The sequence below is a fragment of the Electrophorus electricus genome, chromosome 3, assembly GCF_013358815.1.
Source record: "Electrophorus electricus isolate fEleEle1 chromosome 3, fEleEle1.pri, whole genome shotgun sequence".
NCBI classification, from domain to species: domain Eukaryota; kingdom Metazoa; phylum Chordata; class Actinopteri; order Gymnotiformes; family Gymnotidae; genus Electrophorus; species Electrophorus electricus.
In genome coordinates, this window is record NC_049537.1 from 5,708,710 (window position 1) to 5,727,135 (window position 18,426).

General features: G+C 45.2%; 1 protein-coding gene across 3 annotated transcripts in view; it reads left to right on the forward strand.

Annotated features, from left to right (window-relative positions):
- Positions 1 to 17,727, forward strand: part of mast2 (microtubule associated serine/threonine kinase 2) — a 101,430-nt gene extending 83,703 nt beyond the window's left edge. For all 3 annotated transcript variants that reach the window (XM_035524152.1, XM_035524154.1, XM_035524153.1), the window contains 21 exons: positions 951 to 1,026; positions 1,651 to 1,860; positions 4,232 to 4,333; positions 5,885 to 6,017; positions 6,340 to 6,407; positions 6,520 to 6,623; positions 6,795 to 7,003; positions 7,109 to 7,247; positions 7,486 to 7,618; positions 7,709 to 7,874; positions 8,028 to 8,129; positions 9,994 to 10,116; positions 10,273 to 10,382; positions 10,522 to 10,676; positions 10,807 to 11,090; positions 11,277 to 11,492; positions 11,629 to 11,855; positions 12,100 to 12,222; positions 12,340 to 12,476; positions 12,665 to 12,849; positions 13,294 to 17,727. In XM_035524152.1, the coding sequence (XP_035380045.1) occupies positions 951 to 1,026; positions 1,651 to 1,860; positions 4,232 to 4,333; positions 5,885 to 6,017; positions 6,340 to 6,407; positions 6,520 to 6,623; positions 6,795 to 7,003; positions 7,109 to 7,247; positions 7,486 to 7,618; positions 7,709 to 7,874; positions 8,028 to 8,129; positions 9,994 to 10,116; positions 10,273 to 10,382; positions 10,522 to 10,676; positions 10,807 to 11,090; positions 11,277 to 11,492; positions 11,629 to 11,855; positions 12,100 to 12,222; positions 12,340 to 12,476; positions 12,665 to 12,849; positions 13,294 to 15,206 (4,915 nt within the window). In that variant the 3' untranslated portion in view covers positions 15,207 to 17,727. The remainder of the gene's footprint in view (positions 1 to 950; positions 1,027 to 1,650; positions 1,861 to 4,231; positions 4,334 to 5,884; positions 6,018 to 6,339; positions 6,408 to 6,519; positions 6,624 to 6,794; positions 7,004 to 7,108; positions 7,248 to 7,485; positions 7,619 to 7,708; positions 7,875 to 8,027; positions 8,130 to 9,993; positions 10,117 to 10,272; positions 10,383 to 10,521; positions 10,677 to 10,806; positions 11,091 to 11,276; positions 11,493 to 11,628; positions 11,856 to 12,099; positions 12,223 to 12,339; positions 12,477 to 12,664; positions 12,850 to 13,293) is intronic.
- Positions 17,728 to 18,426: the final 699 nt, after the last annotated feature.

Genomic DNA, 18,426 nt, shown 5'->3' on the forward strand with positions numbered 1-18,426 from the left:
TTAGAGAAAAATAATTGCGTTTCCTAATGATCATCTGTCTGAATATGGAATGCTGTTCCACCACATAAGTAGCACTCTGATCTTTTCACCCTAAATTCTTTATTTAATAAAGGTGAAAATTGCTCCAAGACACTTTTTTTTTCTCTCATTTTTACACATGCGCACATGCACACATTCAGCTGGAGGAATATTCTCGATTACCTGTGAATCTGTCAGGCTTAATCTTTTCTTGCTGCAACCTCTTCTTGAGAGAGTTGTATAGTAGATCTCCTCCCTGTCATTCTGACACATAGGAAGAAAGCAGGAGTGTGTGTTTGTGTTTGTGCAGGGAGAAATGGCACCCTTGAGGCTGACCTAATGTGCCAGTTTGAGTGTGTTCTCATTCAATTAGGCTTGCTAATAGAGTAGGAAGCTGTCACTGGATGAGTAAAACATTACCTCATTCCACATAGTCACATGGCACGGATTTCTCTCCGCTTGCCAGTATGACTCACACAGACTCCCCCCTCCCCCTGGCACGTTCCTGGTTTGTCAAAGACTCGTGGGATTTGGGTTTTGGATGCTTCTTTAATAAAATTGGATATTTTACAAAAAGAAATCCTTTATGAACTTTTGAAATATTTCAATCCAAATTATTTGAATATGGAATTATTTAAATAAGGCTTTTTACCTAAAAAGTCCTGTTTTCTTTTCTTGTTTAAAGGTAGAAATTCCTTTGCCTTCCAATATTGCAAACCAGACACAGCATCATTTGGCTCTGTAGTAATGGGCTCCTGGGTGTGGGGCCTGCCTGTGTCTGTGGTTATGGGCTCCTGGGTGTGGGGCCTGCCTGTGTCTGTGGTTATGGGCTCCTGGGTGTGGGGCCTGCCTGTGTCTGTGGTTATGGGCTCCTGGGTGTGGGGCCTGCCTGTGTCCGGTGCTCAGGGCTCAACTCCTTTTGTCTTTTCCAGTCCTGGCCGCTCTCCCATATCCTTTGACCATGAGATTGTCATGATGAACCATGTCTACAAAGAGCGTTTCCCAAAGGTGAGGCTGGAGAACTGCAAAGAAATATTTATATTCCCAGTTAAAATTAAATTCTCATAGTTGACCACTGAAAACTGTATACTATATAATTTTGATTTTATGCTTATTTTTATAGATTTCTGGAAGAACCTATAATATAATATTTTTGAAAATCAATGTGTTTATAATATGGTACTCAGCATGTGTTGCAGTGGGGCTTCATAGTATAGCATTTATTAATTATCACAATATTGGCCTTTACAATACAAATATTGCAGAAAACTGCTATGTGTAGATGGTCTTTATAAACAAATGTCTGTATTTTATGATGTGAACATCCTAATCAACACCAGATGTTTGACATTGATGTTTTGTGGCTGTTTTGATTAATTTCTAGATTGATGATATTGAAAAAACATAATTTAATAGTGTTGTAGGTCATGTCACATCAAATGTGTGTTTTTAATATATTGCAAGGCGTATAGGTTAGCTATTACGATATGTAGTAGGATCGGCTGGCACTTTTAGAATTTAGTCCATGAAGTACAGCTACAGGTTGCTATGTGTACCTGGAGTTCTGCTGTTGTGCACTGAACACAGCGAATTCCTGAGAGTTTCTGCCCCCCTCTCCTGTGCCCCCTGCAGGCCACAGCTCAGATGGAGGAGCGTCTGGCTGAGTTCATGTCCTCGTCAGCGCCAGAGAAAGTCATGCCACTTGCCGACGGGGTCTTGAGCTTCATCCACCACCAAGTGATTGAGCTGTCCCGAGACTGCCTGGACAAGTCACGTGAAGGCCTCATCACCTCCCGCTACTTCTACGAGCTCCAGGAGAACCTGGAGAAACTGTTACAGGATGTAAGTAGAAGGTGTGTGTGTGTGTGTGTGTGTGTGTGTGTGTGAGCGAGCGAGAGAGAGAGAGAGAGAGAAAGAAACAAGGGGAGATGCACTGACTCCTTGTCAGGCTTTGTTTCTGTCTAGTATGAGAATTGCTTACATTCTTTGTCACTCTTCTCTGTCTGTCAGCATGGTGAGGTCATGGCAGTAGTGAAGGTGCTGGCTATTAGACTGTCAGGGCCAGTGGGGCCATGGTGACTTGTCATATGTCAGATGCTGATATCTTGATTAGCTCAGTCACAGGTCCACGGGATGTTAACCAGCGATATGGCTCCCAGTGGTGCCATTCTGATCCCTCTGCCGTGTATGTGTAGGGCTGTGTGTATGTTGTAGGGTGTTTATGGTTAGGGAGGGGGGGAGCACCTCCTTGATTTTAATTTCACGCTTTAGTAACTACCGCTGGTGACGGATGACTCTCCAAGAAAACCATAAGGATGGAGAGAGAGAGTGCAACTATGAGAGGGAGAGAGAGAGAGTCTGACAGAGCTGTGGAAATGGGGAGTGTGAATGGGAGGAGGAGAGATCAGGTCAGGCTTTCCCCTCTTTTGGTTGGCTGTGTCTAACCAACCCATCACTGTTACCTCTCGGCATCAAATTTGTGTCGATCTTGAGCCGGTGGAATGGTAACACATTATTCGTCTCAGACATAAACGCGTGCGCGCACACCCTTACGGACCCAGACGTTCTGCGTTGGCATTCCGGCGAGCGAGGATGACATCACCTAGCCCGGGCTAATTGGCCAGCGTGGGTTGGGGCGTATGGTGTGACAGGTGGGCTCGAGCAGGGCGGCTGTATAAATCGGCTGTTCGGCAGATGTGCGGGGGAAAGCGTTGTGTCCCACTCCATCTCTACGCACTGCCCCGTCTGTAGCTGCCCCCCCGCCCCAGCGGAAGATGTCCTGCATCTCGTGGCAGAGGCGAATGGAGGAAGAGGAGGTGCTTCAGCACATAGTGGAGTATTGGGAACGGAGTGTGCTCCAACACGTCCAGGACCATCCAGTTGAGTCTGACACTCCTTTCTCTGCAGGGCTGTGGGGACACTGGAGGCTTTGGCTGTATGGATGTGGGGATGGCGTGAGCTCGGAGTGCATCTGAATTAGCCGTGTTTACTGCCCGCTCGTTCAGGTGGAACGTGTGCATTGCACATGAATGGTGCATAGGACACATAAAATGTGCTTATTTATGTCAGTTTGAATAAGATTTAGTAGTATTTGTAAATGTTTTAGTACATCTGGATGGACCAACCTCTCACCTTAAGGGTGCTTGGTAGTTGAGATTGTCATTTATTATCGTGATTGTATCAGTTGAGGACTGTAGTATCATTTGACACTTGGTGGTGTAATTTTGCCATTGTTTTTGTTTTTTAGTCCTGTCTGAGTTTTTCAGCTCCTTGTGACACTAAGATTTGATGCCCTAGGCGTTTTCTTTTGTCATGGTGATTATTCAGCATATAGGTCTCTTGGGAAAGGTCAAAGAGAATATGACCCTAGACCACTGATAGCTACCTCTCTTTGAAGGACCAATCACTGTAGTTCAGTTTCCAACAGTCTCATCATTAAAAGCCACAGGATCCAATCTAGTTCCATGGTCAATTCAGTGACCTGTCACCATGGCTCCTGGCTTCTGATGAATCCTGGGAATGTGCTCCTGACCCCATACAGCCTAGGGCACAGTTCATGTTGGCCAATTTTTCTCTCACTTCTTAGTCTTTCCCTGGTGTTGTCTGTCTTCTTCTGAATGGAAATTGCATATCTCTGTCAAACTTCTGACTCTCTCTCGCTCCCCTTCCTTCTCGTGTGTGTGTGTGTGTGTGTGTGTGTGTGTGTGTGTGTGTGTTTCTTTGCAGGTTTCATTACCTGTATAAATTATTCAAAGCATGATTAGGAATCCCTTGGAGGGGAGAGTGTTGTCAGCTGGAGACAGCTCTATTAGCCTGAGTCCAGCCGCTGTTTATTAACCATGCGGTCCACTCTATTACACATCCCACTGTGCCTCTTCAGCAGTGCCCCCTCTCCACTTTGCTCCACCTTGCTTTCTAGAACAGCAGATTTTCATAGAATTCACTCTTTTCTTTGTAGAAGTATTAAAAAAAATGTGGCTTGAGCTTTAGTATAACTAGAAAATGTATTTCTTTATAAAATGTCTGACATATCTGTAGTTCTCCAAAACAATTCCAGCATTGTGTGGTTTTCAGGAAGCAGGTTAAGCCCTATCTTCACACTATCAGTAAGGTTATCACAACGCAAGATGGAAACTCACACACAAACATGTCATTTCTATTGTATTTAATTTATTTTCTTTCCTTCTTCCCCTGTTTCCTTTACTCCTGTCAGGCCCATGAGCGCTCGGAGAGTATGGAGGTGACCTTCGTCACCCAACTCGTGAAGAAGCTGATGATCATTATTGCTCGACCTGCCCGGCTGCTGGAGTGTCTGGTAAACAGCCATGTCTAGTCTTCCATATGACTTCATTGTTATTCTCAGTGGGTCTGCATGTGTGCCTGTCTACGTGCCTGTGTTAGCATGGGCATCTGTGTCCAGAGTTCTTGTTATGGGGGTTTGTTTGGTTTTTTTTGTAGCAAATGAAGCTAACATTCCCATATTTTCATTCAAAGTGAAATATCTCTTGGAAGCCAATCTGCACAATGAACCAAGGCCAAACCACACTCAACGTGTCTAATACCAGTATTGATCTGAGTGTACAAAAAAGCAATATTCCACTGGCTTGTTCTCTGGTCACAGTTTGTGGGTAATACTATCAAGTTAAAAGTTGTTTGTGCATGGAGCTGTTTTAAAGATCAGCCAACCAGCACTTCCTATTTCAATACACACACACACACGCTGTGTGTGGGACAAGGTTCCATGGCTGTGCTCACATGTGTATTTAGAGTAATGGCGTGGCGTGAGCAGTTTACAGTGTGCAGAATGGCCCTGCCCTAATGAAGGCACAGCAGCTGTTCAGCCCCCCTCTATCACAAAACAAATAACACTCATTTAATACACAGACCAAGTCCAATATGAACTCAAATTCAGTTCTGTGCAAATTTTTCTCTCTCCATATTTGTCTTTATTGCCTGTCAAAAATATGATAAGGGGGGAAAATTTTTTTGAAGATGTAGATGTGTTTTTGGAAGGGATTGCCTTAATGGCAGCACTATAGATGTGTGTGGGTAAGGCAACTCTGTCTCGCTGGCCTGAGGCGCTGTCAGCGGAAACAGTGCTGCAGCGTGTCATAGTGATGCATGATAAAGTCATAATAGAGGTGTGAGCAGTGAGCGTAGTATTGCTTTGTGACAGCAGCGCTGTGGTGCTCTTGAGAGCTCTCATGCACAAGCTCGAGTAGTGTTCTCCTGTCTGCTGTCAGCACTTACAGCCAATAGTGGTCTGCTTTACTTCTGCAGGTGTATCTCACCAGAATGCAGTTGTAAATTGTCTTAAGATTAGTGTTTATGTAAATACAGTGGAATGGTTAGATGAAGTACAGGTTATATTGCATGTTCTATTCAATTCAGTGTTGTACCTTTATGACAACATGAACAATATCTGATTCTGCCGTTTTAATGGTGGTTTTCCTCATTTTCACACAATAATGGCTTTTACAGCTAAATTAAATTTAAGTGGTCAGTGCTCCTCCATCTAAGCAGTTTGTATACTGTGTATACTAAAAAATATTATTATACCACTCGAAGTTTTATGATTTAATCCAGACTATCAAAAAGAAAGCGTCCTTGTTTCCTGAAAGGTGAATATTTCAAGGGATTGAGCTCTTTGGTCACTACAACAGTACCGTATAGTATCATGTCCTTTGAAGGTAGTGTCTAGCACTACCCTGTACCTAAGCAGTACTTTAATATAAAAACTAGGAAAGGAGAAATCCCAGAAGACTTGTGTGCACTAATTATTACCTTATCCTCTCTCTCGTTTGCTCTCCCTCACCCTCTCTCTCTCTCCCGCTCTCTATCACACTCTCACTCCTTCCCCCCCCAGGAGTTTGATCCAGAGGAGTTCTACCACCTGCTTGAAGCTGCTGAGGGTCATGCTAAGGAAGGCCAGGGCATCAAATCAGACATTCCCCGCTATATTATCAGCCAGCTGGGGCTCACTCGAGACCCCCTTGAGGGTACGATCACTTTTGATATATATCAGTGAGCATTGGTATATTTAGTGTTTGAAGCCCCATTTGGCTTCATTAGCTTAAAATGAAGTTAATTATTTAAAAGTATTTATTAAAAGTGTTTTTGGCAGAGGTGTGATCCTCTTCTTTTTTGGGGGGGGGGCGCTTGTTTCTGTAGATATGATTCAAATGTCTTGACAATGTTAAGTAACCCAAACTGGTTAGGTGACAGTTGAATTCTGGAACCTTATCACCAAATCATGACCGAGCTGAAAGGGTATAGAACCCCTGCTGCATCTGCTCATGGCCCTCACCTCTCTGTGCACAGAAATGGCCCAGCTGAGCAGCTATGACAGTGGAAACTCAGAAACACCTGAGACCGAGGACTCCTCAGAGGTGAGTCACACACCAGGATCAGAAAATCTTTAAACGACAGTTTAGAAGTAGAAAATAATGCTCTGGGTTTCTAGGACTCCTAAGTGACTGGTCTATGTGCACTTCTCTTCAGAGTCGAGGTGCAGCAGTACAACCACCTCAGCCCCAGGCCAAGACCAAAACTCCAAGAGAAGAGGACTTTGAGACCATCAAGCTCATCAGTAATGGAGCTTACGGGTAAGACATCATGAAGTAACTTGCAAAATACTTTTTAAAATAATAAAAACCACATTACTTAAAATGTTTTGAGCATTAATGTAGTGCAAACAGGTTTACACAGCAAAAATGAACACTAAAGATGAGTTTATAGGAGTTAAAAGACTTTGGGTGATACTGTCTGGCCCCCAGTGCTGTGTTTTTGGTGAGGCACAAGGAGACGCGTCAACGTTTCGCCATGAAGAAGATCAACAAGCAGAACTTGATCCTGAGGAACCAGGTCCAGCAGGCCTTTGTGGAGAGAGACATCCTCACCTTCGCTGAAAACCCTTTCGTTGTCAGCATGTTCTGCTCCTTCGAGACGCGCAGACATCTCTGTATGGTCATGGAGTATGTGGAGGGTAAGACACAGATACACACACACACACACACACACACACACACACACACACACAATGGTGTGTGGATCTAGGTTACACTAAAGCTTTATTGCATGCTGTGTTTAGGTGGGGATTGTGCCACCCTGCTGAAGCACATTGGAGCTTTGCCTGTAGATATGGCACGCATGTACTTTGCTGAGACTGTGCTGGCGCTCGAATACCTGCACAACTATGGCATTGTGCACAGAGACCTCAAACCTGACAAGTGAGTTCACATAAAAACACATACACTTGCAGACATTTGCCAAGTTCTGTGTTCTGCCTGTATTCTAGATTTTATGAGTTGCTTATGTTTTTGGTTTTGGAGCACTAAAAACACAAGCAACATATGTTTGCATTGTTAAAATGCACAAAGGAATCAATGAATGATAGAAGCAACTTGCCAAACAAAAAAATTGACTTGCAAAATATTATGACAATATTTGTGCTATCTTTTGTTTCAGTCTTCTAATCACATCTATGGGACACATCAAATTAACAGACTTTGGCCTATCTAAGATTGGCCTCATGAGTCTCACAACTAACTTGTATGAAGGCCACATTGAGAAGGATGCACGCGAGTTTCTAGACAAACAGGTATATTCCTCCACCAGCTCAGTGTGTCTCCATGCCTCTGTCCTCATCTGGCAGCTCCTTTACTTGGCTCTCACCCTGTCTGCCTGCCAGGTGTGTGGAACCCCTGAGTACATTGCCCCAGAGGTGATCCTCAGGCAGGGTTACGGGAAGCCTGTGGACTGGTGGGCCATGGGAGTTATCCTGTATGAATTCTTAGTAGGCTGTGCCCCTTTCTTCGGAGACACCCCCGAGGAACTGTTTGGTCAAGTCATCAGTGGTTAGTGGCAGAAAGAAAAGTATCAGTTGCATCTCCACTTGTTCCTTACAGGCTCACTGTCGAAAGCATCAATCAGTACATGTGTATAGCAGAGTTATTTTAGTGCAAGGCTGTTTCAGATGCATTACTGTGGCTTGTGCTCGGTTGCTGTAGATGAAATAATATGGCCTGAGGAAGATGATGCTTTGCCTCCCGATGCCCAGGATCTCATCTCCAAACTGCTCCGACAAAACCCACTGGAGCGGCTGGGAACAGGTATGCACTCGCACTGCGGCGTATACAGAGCTACAGTGCCACCATTGTTCTTTCCGTGACTTGATACCTGTATACTGGTCTCTCATTCCACTTTTATTAGAGCTCCGTAGAAAATGTTGTCTTTGGCTCCGTTTTAATCAGAATAAGAATCACATTATTCACCGAATGTACATAGTAATTTAACTTCTGCAGATCATCGCAATATTGTATAATGTGCAAATGAGCAATGTGGAGCAGTACCTTTTACCCAAGAGAAACTGATAGTTTTTTGTCCGTTGGGGGTCCATGGTGAATTTCTGAAACGTGTAGTGATTTTTGCAGCTTGCTTCTTTGTATTGTCATGCACTGTGGCTAGTAGTTCAGTTTTACTTGGATATTTTATTGGCCAGGGGTGAGGGGGCAAAAAACACTTTAATATATACATTGTACAAGTTGAGGGTTGTTTGTTGTAGTTGCATCAAGTCCTATGAATAATGCATTACAGTAGTCGTCGAGAAGAAAAGCAAACAAGCATGGATCAGTTTCTTAGCAAACAGAGATGGTGCCTCACTCGTGCTATATTCCTTAAATGATAGAATGTAGTTCTAGTAATATTGATATGTGGTTTAAAAGTAAAATCAGTCTAGATGTGACACTCAGACTCACTCCTGGCAGCCATGCTATCACGTTAAAATCATCAATTTTCATTGAAATGCAGGAAAAACGGGGGAAAGTGATCTCATACGTGCCTTACCTGCAGAGCGTTCAATTAGTTTAAATGTCAGAGCTCGGCACTTTTCTTTCTGTTGCTAAGAAGTGCCAGTCAAGAATGTCTTCGTGTTTTTGCACATTTTTGACCTGCACAAGTTCACCTTTTGATTTCTGATATGAATTTAAATCGAGTAAACACTGATATTCCTGGTTTTGTCACAGAACTCTTTTTCTTTCTTTCTTTTTTTTTTTTTTTTTTGGAAATAGCTACAAACGCAAAAGATAACAGCGATGTTTGTAAGTTGGTTGAGGCTCCGGTGTCTTGCTGAACTAAAGTTAGCAAGGCACTGCCTATCAACAACTGTCACACACACAGCCGCATGTGTCAAAACGCCAACATGTATTTTCATCTAGGTGAGTCATGGAGCCTAACACTTCATGATGTTCAGTGCTTAGCACTCAACAATTAAGATAGGCTCACTGTTACTGTCCTAGTTAGTTAGCTGTGTAGTTAATAAATGCAGTGTAATGTAGTCGTGCAAGTTGTGCATTTATCTTCAGTCGTTTTTGAGGAACTAGCTTCAGCCAGTTATTATTACAGATCGTGACTGTGATTGGTGGAAACCTAATTTGCCCGAGCACTGGCCAATCAACTTTCCTGCTATACTTTTAGAAATAAATAACTAATTTTATTTATTTATTTATTTTACTGGCCTTGGGCTGTTGGACCGTGACACATGTCAAACCCTCGTGAAGGTGGAGTTCTTGGACTGAGAACTGCTGCTGACAATTCAGTCTGACCTGAGCAGGAGGAGGCTGAGCCTAACCACACGGTTTAAATGTTATAGTTCACCATGTTGGTTCTTTTGCCTTCGGGAAAAGGGATTTGAAGAACCATGTTAGAGAGACTGAGAAAAGGGGCGAGAAAAACAACAACAAAAAACCAGCATGCGAGAAACAGTAAGAGGGAGCGAGCGACACAGTAAGCTAGAAGTGCCTGAAGGGTTGAGGTACTCAGGCACACTCAGCAACAACTAACACATGCTGTTTTTCTCTTTCTCTCTCTCTTGTTCACTCTTTTTTGTTCTCTCTCTCTCTCTCTCTCTCTCTCTCTCTCTCTCTCTCTCTCTCTCTCTCACACACACACACACACACACACTCTTCCTTTCTGTAGGGAGTGCATTTGAAGTAAAGCAGCACAGGTTTTTCACTGATCTGAACTGGAACAGTCTGCTGAGGCAGAAAGCTGAGTTTATCCCTCAGCTGGAGTCTGAGGACGATACCAGCTACTTTGACAGTGAGTACTCACCCCTTCCCTATTCTCTCTGCAGTAGAGCGAAACAAACAGCCTGCTCTTCTTTTTCATTCATACACACACACACACACACACACACACACACACACACACTGATACTTATCTGTTTTTTGATGCACTTTTTTCCTCTCTCCACAGCTCGCTTGGATAGGTATCACCATGTGGATTCTGAAGAAGAGGACGACACAAATGATGAAGAGCATGTGGAAATCCGCCAGTTCTCCTCCTGTTCCCCACGATTCAGCAAGGTTTAGAATGTGCACGCTCGCATGTACTGTCAGACACAGTAATCCCTCCGCGTTGTATCTATGGACAGATGAACAGATGAACCCTATAGTATCTGACCCCCTCCCGGTCTTGGCCTGAGTATGTGTGTGCTGTGCTCAGGTGTACAGCAGCATGGAGCGCCTGTCTTTGCATGAGGAGAAGCGCACCCCTCCCCCCACTAAGCGCAGTCTAAGCGAGGAGGGTGCTGAGCGTGTCGACAGCCTCAGTGGGCTTAAAGCGCGGGACCGCACCTGGCTGGTGGGCTCTCCTGAGATGTACGTGCTCTGCTCCGTCCTCGGGCTTACCTTGCTACTGTCTCACCAGGAAGTGCTGGGCCTGTTCAGCAGTGGTCTGTGAGATAACGTGTGTGTGTGTGTGTGTGTGTGTGTGTGTGTGTGTGTCCAGCCTGCGCAAACGTCTGTCCGTGTCAGAGTCTTCGCACACAGAGAGCGACTCCAGCCCTCCCCTGACGGTGAGGCGACGCTGCTGCTCAGCCATCATCGAGATGCCACGCTTTGCTGTTTCCAGCGAGGAGGAGGGGGTCAGGAAGACAGCAGTCAGGGGTCCACGGGCTGATGAGCTCCCCTCTGCCATTCCTGAGCTCCCCGTAGAGAGGGAACTCAAGCTGAATGAGTCTCCCACCACGCCGGGCTCCACATGCAGCCGCACCAGCCGAGCCACGCTCACACGTATGCACTCTTAACTGTGCATCTATCAGTCTCTTCCAGTAGGGAACGAAAATATGATCGATAATCAGATTTACATGACTCCGCTGACTAATGAGGAATATTTGCACTGTGTTCTGTCTTTTTGCCTGTGTGTCTGTGTATACGTGTGCGGGACACGTGTGTGTGTGTGTGTGTGCGTGCCCACAGCTGGTAGTTCTGGTGACGTAGGGGAACGAGGCTCTCCTCGCTGCGCTGGCGCTGAGGGAAGTGACAACTCCACTCCCAGAGCCATCAGTGACCTGGCTGTCCGCAGGGCTCGCCACAGACTGCTGTCAGGAGATGCGGAGAAACATGCCTCACGACCCGTCAACAAGGTCATCAAATCGGCCTCGGCCACCACCCTCTCTCTCATGATCCCTGCAGGTCAGTGGAGGCTTCCATAGCTCAGGGGAACTATTGGTTCAGTTATTGTAACTCACACCAAGGTCCTTTCTAAAAACAACCAATAAGTTTTAGAAATGCGTGGTTCTAACATGGTCCTCCTACCCCTGGGCTCCAGACCACCATGGCGCATCTCCTCTGGCCAGCCCGATGTCTCCACACTCCCTCTCCTCCAACCCATCATCCCGGGACTCGTCCCCCAGCCGAGACCTCTCCCCTGCCGTCTGCAGCGTCAAGCCCGCCATTGTCATCCACCGGGCGGGCAAGAAGTACGGCTTCACCCTGCGCGCCATCCGTGTCTATATGGGAGACACAGACATCTACACTGTACATCACATGGTCTGGGTGAGTTAGTTCTCTAGTGGAGCTGGGGCACTGAGCGAATATGCAGCATTTTTCTTTTGTTTCCATTTTATTCTTTTATTTAAAATGAAAATCAAAATTACTCAAAGCATCCATATTTCCCTACAGTCAAAGTTTTGTTATTCCATCATACCATGTTTGTAAAGTTCTAGGCGTGATCCAGGGATGTAGTGGGACTGTGTTCATCTGAGTGCGATGACAGTATAACTGTGTGCTGTGTCTCCAGCATGTGGAAGAGGGAGGACCAGCTCATGAGGCAGGTCTGAGAGAGGGAGATCTCATCACACACGTTAATGGCGAGCCTGTCCACGGGCTTGTACACACTGAGGTCGTGGAACTTGTTCTCAAGGTACGTCTGCGCACCCACACACTTACTTTCACTCTCACATTCTCGCGCGCTCTCGCTCACACTGCAGTATAGCTTAAAAATTGCATCTGAAATCTGCTTTTCCTTTTTCCCATGCAGAGTGGTAATAAGGTGTCTATTTCTGCCACCCCCTTTGAGAACACATCTATTAAGGTTGGTCCTGCTCGCAGAACCAGCAGCAAGTCCAAAATGGCCCGGCGCAACAAAAGGACCAAGAGCAAAGAGGGCCAGGACAGGTGCCACTCATTACTCTGGCAAAAACTTTTAAGAGTGTTGGCTTCTTAATCCATATTTAAAAACCAAAAAGGTTTCCATAATGTCTGTGTGTCTCTCTCTCTCTCTCTCTCTCTCTCTCTCTCTCTCTCTCTCTCTCTCTCTCTCTCTCTCTCTCTCCCCCTTACACCCCCCCCGGGTGTACATACAGCAAGAAGAGGAACTCCCTCTTTCGCAAGATTACCAAGCAGGCATCTCTCCTGCACACCAGTCGCAGTCTGTCGTCTCTGAACCGCTCGGTTTCGTCGGGTGAAAGCGTGCCTGGCTCCCCCACACACATGTCCCCCCGGTCCCCGACGCAGGGCTACCGCTCCACACCAGACTCCACCCACTCTGGTAAACCCTTCAGAATGCTGCACTCTCACCTTAAAATGGGATGTGCCTGTAAATTCTCTGTTGGTTTTATAAAGCAGTAAAAAGGCTTGATTGTTAATTAACTATCACTTGATTGTTAATCATGTTAAAAGGCCCAGTCAATTCTCACTTTATGTGCTGGCTAATGATGCCCAAAGCTATTGTATGATGTTGTGGTGCTGTAGTCGGCACAACGGCTCTAGTCATAAAGTTAACCTTTAATCAGAGCGTGTAAACCTTTTTTAATATTTGGCTTTTAATACCATAGCCATGTATTGGATTTGATTGTCTGAATCTGATTTTGAAAATGGATGCCATTTTGAGATAATAGTTTGTAATGAACTGTAAGCAAAAATTTGTCGTGGAGCTTCAGAGGTCTTCATATGCAAGCTGTTGCTCATGAAGTTTTCCCTGCTGTTGTTGCAGTTGGTGGAAACTCCTCTCAGAGCAGCTCCCCCAGCTCCAGCGTGCCCAACTCTCCTGCAAGCTCCGGCCAGATCCGGCCTAGCTCCCTGCACGGCCTGGCCCCCAAGCTGCAGCGGCAGTACCGCTCTCCACGCCGCAAGTCCGCCGGCAACATTCCCCTCTCGCCTCTGGCCCGAACGCCCTCCCCGACACCTCAGAGCTCCTCTCCCCAGCGCTCGCCCTCGCCCCTGCCCAGCCACGCCCTTGGCCAGTCCTTCCCCGTCAAGCTCCACTCCTCGCCCCCCCTGGTGCGGCAGATCGCCCGCCCAAAGAGCGCCGACCCCCCTCGCTCCCCTCTCCTGAAGCGCGTGCAGTCGGCTGAGAAGCTGGCGGCCTCTCTCTCCAGCTCCTCCTCCTCCCCCTCTCCATCAGCAGTGGGGGAAAAGAAGCTCCCAGTGGGAGCCAGTCGCAAGCACAGCCTAGACATCTCGCACTCAGAGTTCAAGAAAGAAATGCTCCAGCGGGACCCCAGCCTGCAGAGCTTGCAGGAGTCTGCCAGTGAGACTCTGCTGGGGGGAAGGGTGTCCCCAGCGGAAAAGGGTAGCCTGCAGAAGCACTCAGCACGGAAGCTGAGCCGTCAGGAGGGCCCCGACTCCGGGACCGGGTCCCTGGGCCTCGCCCCTGGCAAGAGCAAGCTGAAGGACAAATTGTCTGCAATCCGGCAGGACCGTGCCGAACGCCGCGAGTCTCTGCAGAAGCAGGACGCCATCCACGAAGTGGATTCGTCTGAGGATGAGACTGACGAAGGCTCGGAAGACAGCCAGGATGGACGCCGGTCAACCTTTATCCCTCCCAGCCATGTGCTTCGCCCCACGACTGTGATGGGATCTCCCCATGCTATCAGGTTGGGGTCTGCTGCTTTACCCGCTCTGTCTCTCAGCCCTTCCACAACACCTCACCCAGGCTCTCCACAGCTCAGCCAACGCCTTGGCCAGGAGGGCCAAAGCCAGACTCAAGCCACATTACTGCCGCTGCCGCAGGCCGAAGCCAAAGCCCCAGAGCAGAAACCCTCGCAGTCCCCTGTGTCTACTCGCACTGCTGCCGCTACCTCAGTACTGGCAGAGGAGTCCAGCCAGCGAGAAGAAAGGAGTCAGGATTCTCCGTCCAGTAGTAAAATTTGTGCTCCTCAACACAGCCCTCTGACTAGCACTTTTTCCACTCCAGGCAGTGCGTTTACCACTGTAAGCAAGGACCTCTTTCTCAAACCCACAGCGCCCTCTCTAGACCGGAAAACCTTCAAATCCACTGAGTCGAAGGCCAAAGTGAATTGTAGGCAGGAGGCCAGCATAGCACCAGCCTTGGCCAGGGAACCCTCAGCACCCACAACCCCAAGTGGAGGCATCACCAAGGAGATGAAGGAGGCAGACAACCGGAGACAAGCTGCAGCCGCTGCCGCGTCTTCTGTTCCTGCAGCCACTGAGAGTGGCGTGGACAGAGTGGTTTCCCAGCTGGCCACAGTAGCCAAGAGCATGCTGGGACCAGTAAAGCTTAATATACCAGTGACCAAAGAAACTCATGAGAGGAGCAGGGAGATAAGGCCCCAGGCAGACGCCATGGACCCCAAAAGCAAAGAGCCTCGCTTGGACCTTTCCGATCCTACTAATACAACACTTGCTTCTTCTGCTTCTGCCTCCCACACAGGGCAACTGGCTGAATCGCCCCCTGGACAGCCAACTCCCAAATCTGAGCTGGCCTGCACTTCCCAAAGGCCCATGGAGGTCCCAGGAGCTACAAAAAGGCCCTCTACCCCGAAAGACTGCTTCCAAACCACAGAAGAGCCCCAGGATAGGCCAAGCACTCTACCAGGCAGTTCTCAGAGCCAGGCCAAACCAAGCTCTTCCCTACCACAGGACAAATCCGGCAAAAAGACGTAGCAACCTTGCACAGAAAAAAAAAAAGATATTACAACTGACAAAACTTGCATGTTTTAAAAACTAAAACCGTAGATACTCTTAGTATACACACTAACCATTACCGTGAAGCAAACAAAAAACAGATTCAACAGTTTTGTTCTGGATTGTTTTGTACTGTGCGACTGACACATTAACTTGGCCTTTGTATTGCTTTTATTTTTTCCATTTATTATTTTCTCGAATTTTTAAAAAAATCTAATTCACTTTTTGTTTGACAAAAAAATACATATTTGGGGCTAGAAATAAAGAGTGAATGACCAAAATCAGCCTGCTGCATCTGATTGCTCTCCATTACTAGACTGGGCTTTCTGCTTCTTGTTTCTTTTACATCTAGTTGTGCCTTAATACACACTTCGGAGGTTTGTGTAAGTCCCTCTGCCATTTATTCATAGAGGGTTAAGATGTATCTCAGCAATAAAAGTAGCGTATGCTTAGCAATTTGTACAAACACGTCAACCTAATGTTGTAGCACCCCAATGTAGTAGATTTGAAAATCAGATTACTTTTTTTTTTTTTTTTTTTTTTTTTTTTTTTTTTTATAATTAGCCTGCCCTAAACACACGACAGTTTTCAATTTCTAGGTACCATAACACTTGCATGTCTGATTTTTGATGAGTCTGGGACAAACCCAAACTTGATAACGTATGTTATATGGTAGAATAGCGGACAAAAAAATTTCTTATGCCCTGTAATTTCACTTAGCTGATCCCAAAAGAAGTTAGTCAACTGTATGTTTAAATCTGTAGTTTTCTAAAGTCACAATAAAACAATGAATTTTATATGTACTGAAGAATTAACTTTGCATTTTTTTTATTTTGAGTTTTTCTCAAACAGAATTGACTAGTTTTAGATTACCATACCAATCTGTGGAAATTTACTTAGCATTTGCGTCAGACTACATCTGTTATTAATAGCTGAATAGCTAAACAGTTGTATGCTTGACACTCATGTAATGAAGTGTTGTTATTGGCAACTGCTGTTTACCAGCTGACCTTAATGCCTGTATGCACTCTTTCAAGGCATTCAGACTACTTAAAACGCTTTTGTAAAGCATGCTCTGAATTGGGAATGTTTTTAATTCTTTTATTTCTAGCCCCTTCTTTTTTCCCATTTTTCTTTTCATTTACTGAAATGTTCTTATTTTTAATATCTGGACCAACTTGCTGTGTTTTTTTTTTTTTTTTCTGTATATTTGCCACTAATCTTTTAAGGTTAAAAGACTTGTAATTGCTTGTGTATGAGCGACTGCGTGCGTGCTTGTGTGCATATGTTTGCGTGTTTGCGCTCATTTAAATGAATATTTAAAGTTGTCAGTTTTATCCCCACTGGTATTGGGAGTGTGTCTTAGATTAGTCTCCTGTCTTTGCCATGTCAGCCCTGTCTAATTCAGCCATTTGTCAAAAGCTGGCGAAGATGTATTTGCACAATCCCTTTTTACTGTGTCATATGAATATGAAACCTAATAAAATATAGTTCAATCAGATCCAGGGCTTTGTGGGGTCCTGAGGGGTTTGACTAATCGCTTAACCCCTCGTTACTTTTTGTCATGCTATGTTGCTACTGTACATTGATGTGTTCACACCATTTTGAATTTGGAAAAAAATTGCGTGAACGTGATGCCTGTGAAAAATATAGCTCTTTGATATTTCCCATAATTGTATTCAGGTTTTAACTCAGAGTGTGCTGTCTTAGACTCTTTAACAGCATATTGCTTTCATTTATTGCCTTTTTTACTGCCTTCTAATAATCCTTATTGGTCAATGAAGACTCCTAGATGTTCAAGTTTTAAACATAGTTCAGAAATTACAATATTTCAGGTGATTTATGAATATCAATTCAGAGAGAATCTGATGATCTAGACCAAGTCAGTCCTGGAAGTAACACACTTCAGTGAATCCTATAACCCTATAGCCTTTATATATTTTGTCCAGCAGTCTCATTGATATTCTTTGTGGTGTGATTTATGAGGAGTCTCGTTCTGATATGTACAGTTAAGAGATCCGCTGATAAATGTTCAATCCATAAGAAATGTGAATGGATGTCTTGCACACTTTAACATTTGAAAATCTATAAGGAATGGAAAGCTGTTGATGGCTTTATGAGCCTGATGCTTGATTCCTGGCCTAGCAAAGCCCAGTTCATTGCCTCAAACACAGTTCAATTTAGGCACCGAGCTAGTGCTAAGACTTAGATTTTCTGTGTGATTCACATTTGATTGTATTCTTTTTGCAGAGAGGGCATTTTTTTGTATGTATAGATAGATCCGAGCTGCGTGAGGATATGTTGTTTTGGAGAACACTTGTACCTAAGATTATGTACCTAAGTGGCTCTCTTAACTCCACAGCTTAGTAAAATGTGAAAACAGCACCAAATACTGTAATCTTCAGTCCCCTCCAGAGGCTCATTAAAAAACAAACATACAAAAAAAAAAAAACCTTTCACCTCTTGAGAGTGCCTAGATTAAACAGTTTTAAAGCTCATTTTCAGGGCCGTTCTTGGCCCCAAAACTAGGCAGGAGGGCATAGTTGGCCTCACCTATGCCTGCAGTGAGTAAAATTAGGTAAAACTTGACTTTAAAAGTGTCCATGGCATATTTTTGATATGTGCGGTGCTATGTTGAGTATCTTTGAGAATCGTAGGTCACTGTGGGTTCACTCTCGTATGGGACATATAAATGCAGCATAGCAGTTTGTATTATAGGTTATACTTTAGGTTCAGCATAATGATTAAACCTTGCTGTAATGTACAACGCAGATCTCCAAAATATAACTTAAAAGAAAAAATATTTCATGCTCTAAGGAGGTGGTGCACTGAAGTAAGTTCTGAACTGTGCATTGAGTGAAGGCCACACTCTTGCACTCACTCTGACTTGCGTGGTGATGATGGTAATGGCGGTTGTGTTGTTGTTTGTCAGGATTTGGTGAAGGGCCTGGAATCCTGAATTTCACTGTTGAACCCTGTAGCCTTAGCACAGGCAGACACTTGCAGATACGTGCGCTTCAGTTTCTTGAGCACACATGACCAGAACATCTCGCCCCTGTGTGAGCGCTTTCTTTTCGCAAAGGAAAACCACTAGAGCGCACGTGCACGCACAGCCTTTAATCACACTTGACCACTGACTTCTACATCCATTCCTTTTCTTATGCTTGGAGCTCACACGTATGTAGTGTAAAGTATGTTG